Source organism: Myotis lucifugus, unplaced genomic scaffold (assembly GCF_000147115.1).
Source record: "Myotis lucifugus unplaced genomic scaffold, Myoluc2.0 scaffold_90, whole genome shotgun sequence".
Taxonomy (NCBI): domain Eukaryota; kingdom Metazoa; phylum Chordata; class Mammalia; order Chiroptera; family Vespertilionidae; genus Myotis; species Myotis lucifugus.
In genome coordinates this window covers 4,075,758-4,086,093 of record NW_005871138.1, presented here as the reverse complement: position 1 = coordinate 4,086,093, position 10,336 = coordinate 4,075,758, and the positions used below count along the sequence as shown (strand labels likewise).

General features: G+C 51.3%; 1 protein-coding gene and 1 pseudogene across 3 annotated transcripts in view; both read right to left on the bottom strand.

Annotated features, from left to right (window-relative positions):
• ADA (adenosine deaminase) overlaps positions 1-748 on the bottom strand; it is a 27,315-nt gene extending 26,567 nt beyond the window's left edge. For 2 of the 3 annotated variants that reach the window (XM_006091416.3, XM_014458127.2), the window contains exon 1: positions 589-748. In XM_006091416.3, the coding sequence (XP_006091478.1) occupies positions 589-621 (33 nt within the window). In that variant the 5' untranslated portion in view covers positions 622-748. The remainder of the gene's footprint in view (positions 1-588) is intronic. The other variant, XM_023756251.1, reaches the window with a different exon arrangement.
• A 4,773-nt stretch (positions 749-5,521) lies between these two features.
• Positions 5,522-10,336, bottom strand: part of LOC102418033 — a 20,925-nt pseudogene continuing 16,110 nt past the window's right edge.

Below are 10,336 nucleotides of genomic sequence, written 5' to 3'. Positions count from 1 at the left end.
CCCCCTGACCCCACCATTCCCAAGACACCACAGCTGGTGGGAGGAGGGACAAGAAAGTTATCCTTTGGGGCCAGTGGCTCTCGAGTCTTACCAGAGCCCAAAGCCTAAGGTCCACCCGAGTCCTCTGCCCCCATCTCTGGCATGGCTCAGTTCTTCCCGTGGGTACATCCACAGGCAGACTCCTTGGAGTGGACAAAACCATCAGTGTTTGAGTATAAAGCTGTTGACACTCACAGAGCGCTATTGCACCAGACCCAACACCACCTATGGTTGTAGACAGCACGCCCCAAGCCCCGTTTTACAGATGAGGTTCAGAGAGAATGCCCATTTGACAGATGGTAAAACTGAGACCCAAAGGAGGCAAGTCAGCGGCAGAAGCAGAACTCGGAGGCCAGCCAGGGATGCCTCCAGGTTCAGGACCCTCACTTCCTCATTGTCTCTCACTAATTAGCCCAGAGGCGGAGGTGGGCCTGAGCTGAGGGAGGAAAGCACCCGCAGGGGCCCGCTGATCCCGCTCTGTGGAAGCCCCTAAGCCCTCCAGCCAGACAAGGCGCCAGAACCCGGACCCGAGCCCCGGCCCGCGCTCACTTTGGGCTTGTCGAAGGCGGGTGTCTGGGTCATGGTGCCAAGCGTGCGCCCCGCGCTGCTCCTTCCTCCGCTGGATCCCCGCGGTCGAGGGCTGAATAGGAGGCCGGTTCGTGGTCCCCCGGGGCCCCCGCTGTAAGCGCGGCCCGCCTCGCCCTTCTTAACGGGGCCCGGGTTCCGCCCCGCCCCGGGACCGCCCCAACCCGGCAAAGGCCCGGCCCCGGGCCGCTCCAGGCCCCGCCCCGCCTCGCTGTCCCCAGCTGTGCTTTTCCTGGAATTCAGGCCCAGCAATGGGAACAAACACAGGGTCCCTCAGCGCCTCGGGGGCCCCCCCACCCCCCAAACACTGGCCCTGGGACTTGGGGTTGCAGCCACCTGCGGGCTCAGGCTCCAGCCTCCAGGCGCGGCTCTGCTGCCTGGGTGCGTCCAGAGTGCCAGGCCCGAGCTGGAATCTGGGAGCCTGTGAGCATCACAAACCTTGTGGGGCTTGCCCTCTACCCGGGCTAGACCCACGCTCATCACGTAATCACACAACACGAGTGTGTAATTAGGGAGCTGTATGGGGACCACCCGTGGCCTGCAGGTCGGGGAAGCTTGTCTGAGGACCTGAAGGAGTGTGCCAGGTGAAGGGAGTGGAGTGGAAGAGGGAAGCCAGAGAGTGTTCACACTGTGCCCCGCTGTAATGACAAAAACATGGGAAACCCAAAGGCCCGTCCACAGCGAGTGGGCAAATAACTCTGGAATACTCACGCCACGGAATAGAATGCAGCAGTGATACTGAATGAACTTCAGTGGCAAACAGCACCACATAGATCTAAGAAACAGTGTGGAGTGAAAAAGTCGCACAAAACTACATGGGCCGTGATGTAACTCATAGAATGTATAATAAAAGCAAAACCAAAAATATGCATGTTTAGACACATGTATTTGGGAGAAAATGTTTTAAATCAAGGGAAAGAGAGAAAGAAACTGAAGAAGAGTGGTTATCACAACTCAGGAGAGGGGAGGCGCATAGAGGTACATTCAGGTTACTGGTCATGTTCCAGTGCTTGGGTGGGATGGTGGTTTCGTTTCATTTCATTATCTATACTAATAAAAGGGTAATATGCTAATTAGACCAGGAGACCTTCCGGACATCCTTCTGGACAAAGCCATGGTGAGGCAGAGGCGGTTAGGGGCGATCAGGCCAGGAGGGGAGGGCAGTTGGGGGAGAACAGGCCAGCAGTGGGGGGCAGTTGGGGGTGAGCAGGCCGGCAGGCAGAGTGGTTAGGGGCGATCAGGCAGGCAGGCAGGTGAGTGGTTAGGAGCCAGCAGTTCCGGATTGCGAGAGGGATGTCCGACTGCCGGTTTAGGCGTGATCCCCCGACATCCCCCAAGGGGTCCCAGATTGAAGAGGGTGCAGGCCAGGCTGAGGGACACCCCGCCCCCATGCACAAAATTTGTACACAGGACCACTAGTATTATAAATAAACTGATAACAAATAAGGAGAAAAGAGAGGGCAGGAGAGTGGAGGACAAGCAGCTAGAAAATCCGGTGAGAACTAGGTCACTATGGGACAGAGTGAGGCCTTTCCCCTGAGCGTGCTGTGGAGGGTTTTAAATGGAGGCAAGACAGGATCAAACTTTTATTTGGAAACAATATTCTCAAAGTGTGGCCGGGAATCATCAGCATCGATGTCACCAGGGAGCTGACTACACCTGCTGACTCTCAGACCCTCCCCACACCTACTGAGCTGGAATCTATCTTTTAACACGATTCCCAAGTGGCTGGGCTGCTGTGTCACGGGAAAGGGGCCGCCAGAGTGGGTCTGCCTTGGGCACGTGTGGGTTCTTGGCTTCATGTGGGAAACACTTCACAACACGAGTCCAGGGGATTTTGAGGAGACAGTGAAACAAAGGAAGGGCTTGGGGTAGAAGAAGCAGCAGGAGAGAACCTAGGGGTGCCCTGCGTTGGCCCTAGAAACATTCTAGGGAAGAAGTGAGTCCAGGCAGGCTGCTCTGGCTCATTGAAAAGTCAGAGAGAAGGGGGCCTGGGAGACTGGCTCAGGGGTGAGCCCGGGACGAGCTGCGCTGCCCTTTGCTCCCCTGGTTGTGAGTCTCCTGGGGACCCTCAGAGTGTAGGAGAGAACAGGAAAGGTGCATGGCTGAAAATGAAGAAAGGCATGGCGTGCTCCAGAGAGAGCCCTCGCTGGGTCTTTGTCTTGAGGGTTCTTATCTGTTTTCTAAAGACGGGGATTTTAGGGGCGATCTTAGGGGAGGATCTAACAGAATATTCATCAGCTTTATGCCCATGTGCCAAAATGAGATTTATTCCCTTAACTTCATCTGTCCTTGGGTGTGGTTGGCACGAATGGCATTTATCGGATTTCTGTTATCTGTCTCCCTGAGTAGGCTGATTTGAGCTACTTAGCCTCTGGTTGGGGAGAAGTGTAACCATTTACTACTGTGTCCTTGGTTAGGGAAGATAGGCCTTTACTGGGTGGCTGTAAACCGATTCTTCTGGCACACTGGAAACCAGAGTGTTTTTGCTAAGACCCTTTCCTGGCTCTCTGTGCTACTCAGGATAAACCATACAGCTCTACTCACTGAGACATGCTTGGAGCAGGTACTCTGAGAAGCGCTTTATAAGCACCATCCCATTTCATCTTTACCGCAATATCGTGAAGTAGGAAAGTAGGAAGTGATCTCATTTTACAGGTGAGAACACTAAGGCTCCGAGAAAAGAGCAGCCTGCTTGGTACCTGTGCTGCAAGTGGCAGCTGGGATTTGCATTTGAACCTGACTCTAGAACAGGGGTGGGCAACCCCTGGCACGCCAGTAACTTTTGCTAGCACGTGAAAACCTCTCTTATAATCTTCCATTTACAATTTTTTTCTTAATATCGACTTTTTTATTTTTCAGATAAATTCAGTGTAGGTGCATCTTAGATAAATAAATAATTTTACATAACAAGTTATCTTAAAGACCATAGACATGGATTGACGAGAGAGGGGAAGAGCAATTTCTATGCCTCTGCCTTAACTCTCCCTGCCTTCCTAGATCCGACCAGTGTTTTGGTTTCATCCACATATGCTTGTGAATCTTTGTTCTCAGTGATGAATTTTGTTAAGTCTCGTAATAGGAGTAGCCTGATGGATGAAAGTAGTAGCTCATGCATATCTCTGAAGGTCAGGAAATATAAACCTGATGTAAAATCTCTGTCATCAGTGATGCAGCAGCAAAAGTCCCACTGAAAATATCAAACGGAGTCATAAAGTTTTCTGTCAGACTATCAGTGTACATGTATACATTAAAAAATAAAAGTATTTTTCATCATCATATACTGTGTTTTTGTCGCTCGAATGAATTTTATTATTTCTTCAAGGTTCTTCACATATGTACACCTTAAGAGATATGAAGTAGACGTAACATGTTCTCAAAAAATTAGGGTTGGCACGCAGAAGAATTTTGAGTCAGAGATTTTGCTGGTTTTGGCACGCACTCACAAAAAGATTGCCCACCCCTGCCCTAGAACCTTATTCTCTACCTTATTGCTGCCTCCCCAGCCCCTGCCATGACATTCAAGTTCCCCTCCAACATCAGTCCCTTCACTTTTCAGCACAGTCCTCACACACTGGCCAACCTGGATGACGTGCTGGTCCATTCAAGGTGACACGCGTTCTTTGCTATTCCTTCCACTGTGACAGGGAGTCTAATCTTCCTCCTGTTCTACCTGGGCTGGAAGAGTAACTTGTTTGCCTGATAGACTGTGGTGAACCTGACATTTCTGGACTTTGAGTCTAGGTCATAAGAAGCCTTGCCGCTTCCACTGGGGCCTCTCGAACATTCTCTCTGGGAACCCTGAGTCGCAATGTGAGAAGTCCCCACTGGAGAATCCACATGCAGTCCCTCCCTGGACTGCCCAGCTGAGCGCGGCCTTCCCGCCGCCCCCACCAAGAGACCAGACACACACGTTAGCGAAGCCATGTTGGACCAGAACAGCAGCCGCCTGACCCCACCCCACATTCCTGACTTGCAGATATAATGTAATAGAACGGCTATTAATTGAAGTCATTAAGTCTTGGGATAGGCTGTTAGGCAGCAGTAGATAATAGGAGTGCTGGTTAATATCCCCCATTCCCGCCCCAATCACAGTGGAACCTCATTCCTCCAACGCCTCCCACCTTGAGCAATTCGCTTCTCAACCTGACAACCCTTTTGTGCTGATGCCGTATGATCAGTCACCCATCTCTCAGGTGACAAAGGAGAGAACCGCGAATATGAGTCAGTTTACCACTGCTAAAATCTCAGGATATGTGCTGTGAATATTTTCGTGTTTTTTTGCTTTTGCTGCTGCTTATAATTATTGTTAAGTTTTCACTTTGTACTGAACATTTCCTTTCCTTTTTGTTAAATTTTCATTTCATGTCCTTTTTGTTTTTACATGTTTATTTATAGATTAAACAGTACAATAGGCATGAACTGTATATGTGAAAGGTTGAAACAGGGGGCCTGGAATGGATTCACTCGGGGGCCTGGAACGGATTCATTCGATTTACATTATTTTAATGGGAAAAAATTATTCAGTTTTCGAACAGAATTAAGTTCGAGAAATGAGGTTCTACTGTACTTTTGTTAAAATTGCCTGAAAATTCTGTGGGTACAGAAACCACAAACTGATAAGCAGAGAAAAGGAAAGAGGACGAAGCAACTGAAAGCTTGGAGCCAGTTCCCTTCCCGCCATGGGCCTCTTCCCCAAACAGCTTCCCCCGGAGGCTGCTGGGAAGTCTGCTGCCTGGGTGTGCGTGGCAGTGACTCCTACCCCACATGCCTGGGGCTGGCCTTCACAGACCCTCAGCTGCAAGCACTTGAACACATACAGAAACAAGATGAAAACACAGAAAACCCCAAATCCCAGATGGGCAATGATGTGGGGAGACACCCTGCAAGGGGGACCTCAGTAGCCTGCAGGGGGGTATTCCAGGGCCTTCCCTGGGCTTGGGCAGTTGCCGGCTCCGTCAGCACTGGGCCTTGTGGGAAGCACTTGGGGTCATATACCTGCCAGCCCAGGCCAGAGACCTGGCTCTTCTGGTTGGCACCCTGCATGTAGCCCATCTGCAGAGACAGGAGGAGTTGTCACAGTTGTTGGTCCCCAGCTTGGCATCACAGATGTGCCGCTGGGTCCTGGGAGCCATTGTGCCCACCTGCTGGCACACTTGTTGGTGCCCATTGGCAGGCTGAGGATGAATGGCCCATGGGTGGCAGGCTATGGTTCTTGGGTCACGCAGATGTCTTCTCGTGCCATATGCTGTCTTCCTGACTGGCTGGCACACTGTTGGTGCCCATCTGGAGCCCAGTGACGCACTGGCCCGCCTTCATGGTGGCGTCATCGAAGTTCCACCGCTGCTTCCCCGAGTACTTGATGCCGATGTCCACGCCACTCTGCAGAGCCAGACGAGACACCTGCACCTGCTTCACGTTTCCACTCTCAAGGTCCTGAGCTTGAACAGGTCCACGGAGTTCGTGCCGGAGCTGACCGTGGTCTAGATGAAGTTGGAGAGATTTACTAGCTGGTGCCAGGTTGCATGGAGCGGTTGATCGTGGGGGCTGAGTTGGGCAGGAGCTTACTCACGAGTGTGCATAGGATAATTCCATCCTTCAGACCCTTCCGGAAGTTGGGACCCACAGACAGGCCCTCCATCCAGCTGCAGAGCTCCGCCTCCTCCTGCGGGTCCTGTTTGGACAGGAGCCAGTTCTTGACCTCGCCGAAAGCCTGCAGGAGAACCCCTTATTGAACTGCATGGAGCTCAACTACCATGTGATGACTTGGCATGTGTGTACATTGCGGAAGGATTTCCCCATTGAGTTAACACACCCATCACCTCACATATTTACCTCTTTTGGGAGGGGGTAAAAACACTTCAGTTCTGCTCTTAGCAAATTTTAATTATACAATAGTGTTATCAACCAACTATACCAGTCACCATGTTGTACGTGAGATCCTCAGATCTTATCCATTTGACAACTGTAAATAAGTCCTTTATTCAACTCTCCTCAATTACTCAGTTTGAGTGCGTCACCTGGTTCCTGCCAGGACCCTGGGTGACACAGGCTGGTCTTGAACTTCTCCACACCAGTACACAGTGGGCCAATATCTACAGAGTTGGAGGAGGAATGGAGAGAGATGCCTGGGCTCTCTCCGACCTAACACTTTCCAATGCATCATCCACACGGTATTATTCACATGTGAAGATGGGAGAGATACATTCTCAAATTCTAACACAGGAATTCTAACTCTCACATAATCCTTCCTAAATAAAAATCTAGTGTCATCATCTTCTGTGTATCGGAGAGTCATGTCCCTTGTCTAACTGTGCCAGTCAGGTAGATGGTCTTCAAAGATAAGACAGGGTCCGATGATCCCTGATCTCCAGTCCTGACCCAGGCCTGGTGGAGAGCAGGAGCTTGTTATGTGTTGTTGGGATGAAGGATGTCATTGGGCAATTCAGGTCATTGGCCCCCAGCTCCTGAGATATATGGGAAGCCTTCACCTGAGCATAACCTGTGTCCAGTCCTGTGCAGGGCTCAGGCTGCGTTGGGTCAAGGGAGGGCAAGTCGATACATAAGGAAAAGGATTTTAAGACACAGGCAAATTAATCCGTCCCCACCCCACACACGCATACAGAGCATGTGTCACAGTAACAGCTACTACTGCTCAAGTTGGTCGCCAGGAGAAGGGATTTGCATACTCTCATCTAGTCCTCCCAGCAGCCCTGTGAGGCACCATGATAGCCCCATTCGCTGGTGAAGAAACCAAGGCTCTAAGTGGTCACGGCTAGTGAGAGATGAAGCAGGAATTTGGGTGTGAATAAGCCAGACCTCAGCGCCTGTGCTCTTGACCTCTGTCAGTATCCAGGAGAAAGCACGGAAGGTGGGACAGTGGCCAGGTCTGCGGGCAGAGCCCTGGGCAGGCACGCGCCCCTGAGTTTGCACCACCTAAAGGTGGGTCACTTCATTCACTCAGCACACAGCTCCCTAGGCTGGCCCTGCACCAGGCACCCAGGGTGTGGAGAAACCCCCGCTCTCCAGTTGGTTTGCTCCCGGTGCAGCGGGGAGTCAGCGCCACCGATGTGCTACAATATGACAAAGGTCAGCAAGTATGTCTTCCTCCTTGTTCTGTTGTTTTCCTCTGCAAACCTCCTGGCAAGTGGTTGGGAAATCAAGGGTTGCAAACGCAAATGCTGACAGAGTAAGCATGGAATGCAGACAGTTTGGAGTCTGTGACCTGGGACAAGTTCTCTGAGCTCAAATTCCTCCTCTGTTAAGTGGGGATAACACATATAATACCAAGCTCATAGGTTAACACATAGACATACCTAATTCATAGGATAATTCACATATATACCTAACTCATAGGATAACCCACATATATACCCAGCTTAGGGATAACCCACATCCATACCTAGCTCATGGGGTAACATATGTAGGTGTATGTGGTCCAGATTTTGCCCTTGGCCATGTGGACTCCAGAATAACTAAGGTCTCTGCTGATTCTGATCTTCTAGGATAGCTGAGTAGAAGGGAGGGACGTCAAATTTATCAGACAGGCCTAGGATCAGTTGCACACAACACAAAATCCTATCTAATAAAAGACAAAAAGGGTAATTAACCGTACCTCTGCTACGCTTCCCATTGGCTAATCAGGGTGATATGCAAATTAACTGCCAACCAAGATGGCGGCCGGCAGCCACACAGCTGAAGCGAGCAGGAGGCTTGCTTGCTCCAGTGATGGAGGAAGCCAAGGTTCCTCGCCTGCTGCTGCCCGGCTCTGAGCTCTGAAAGCAACTAAGTTTCAATTATAGAAGCTAAACAAACCCCAGATACCTGCTTTCAGCCGTCCGCGGCCTCAGAGCTGGGAGCGCCAGTGACGGCAACAATGTTTCAATTATAGAAGGTAAATAAATCCCAGAATAAAAAAAAAAGAAAAAAAGGAGAGGCTGGGAGCTTCAGTCCCGGCCAGCCTGAAAACGGCCCTCAGCCCCTCACCCAGACTGGCCAGGCACCCCAGTGGGGACCCCCACCCTGAAGGGGGTGTGACCAGCTGCAAACAGCCATCAGCCCCTCACCCAGGCTGGCCAGGCACCCCAGCGGGACCCCCACCCTGATCCGGGACACCCTTCAGGTCAAACCAGCCGGCCCCCACCCATGCACCAGGCCTCTATCCTATATAATAAAAGGGTAATAGGCAAACTGACCCTAACAGCAGAAAGACTGGGAATGACTGGTCACTATGACACACACTGACCACCAGGGGGCAGACGCTCAATGCAGGAGCTTCCCCCTGGTGGTCAGTGCACTCCCACAGGGGGAGCTCTGCTCAGCCACAAGCCAGGCTGATGGCTGCCAGTACAGTGGTGGTGGTGGGAGCCTCTCCTGCCTCATCAGCAGCGCTAAGGATGTCCGACTGCAGCTTAGGTCTGCTCCCCGCTGGCAAGTGGACATCCCCCCAGGGCTGCCGGGCTGCCAGAGGGATGTCTGATTGCCATCTTAGGCCCGATCCCCCGGGGAGCAGGCCTAAGCCAGCAGGTGGTCATCCCCTGAGGGTCCCAGTCTGAAAGAGGGCACAAGCCGGGCTGAGGGACCCCTCCCCCCAAGTGCACAAATTTTTGTGCACCGGGCCTCTAGTCCTATATAATAAAACCCTAATATACAAATAGACCGCATGGCAGAACTGTGACGCACACTGACCACCAGGGGGCGGACGCTCAAAGCAAGAGCTGTCCCCTGTTGGTCAGTGCGCTCCCACAGGGTGAGCACAGCTCAGCCAGAAGCCCGGGTCACGGCTGGCAGTGCAGTGGCGGTGGCGGGGGCCTCTCCCACCTCCACTGCAGGCAGGCAGTAAGGAGTGAGGGGTCCCGGACTGGGATAGCCCCAGACTATGAGAGGCATGTCTGATTGCCGGCTTAGGCCCGATCCCATTCCCCAACCCCACCCCGTGCACGAATCTTGTGCACTGGGCCTCTAGTCCTAAAATAATAGTAGCAAAATAATAATAATAATAATAATAATAAGAAGAAGAAGAAGAAGAAGAAGAAGAAGAAGAAGAAAGAAGTTTATTTCTCTGTCATGCAAAAGAAGTCCAGAGGTGGGCAATGTATGGCTGGTATAGCAACTCCATAAATATGGTTCCTTCCATCTCTCTGCTCTGCCAACCCTCATATATGTTCCTTACCCTCACTGCACAGTATGGCTGTTGGAGCACTGGCCATCACATCAACTGCCCAGAGAGCAGAGTAGAAGAAGAAGAGCTTTCTTCTCCTCCTCCTCCTCCTCCTCCTTCTTCTTTTTAGCTTTTTTCTTTTAAAGATACTTCCCAATTTCCTCACAACAAATTCCACTTATATAGTCACATGGTCACACTTAATTACGAAGGAGACTGGAAAATGCCTTGAGGCTGGAAAGCAAGGGAGCTAGCTTTTTTTTTTTTTTTTTTAGCTAGATAGAGGAAGTGGATAGTAGATATTGGAAGTCAACTAGCCATTTCTGCCACATCGAAGATGTGGTTTGTGAGAAGGGTGTGTGGATGGTGGAGGGATGTCACAGGCAGCCAGACTCTGCCATTCACCTCTTCTTCTGCCTCATAACTTTTCTGACTAAGAAATGAAGAGAACAGACAGAAGGATGCCATCTGAATATAACAATGATAGCAACAACTTCCTAAGGACCTGTCTATTCCGGGCCCTGAAGCTGAGCCATGGGTGAACATGGACCT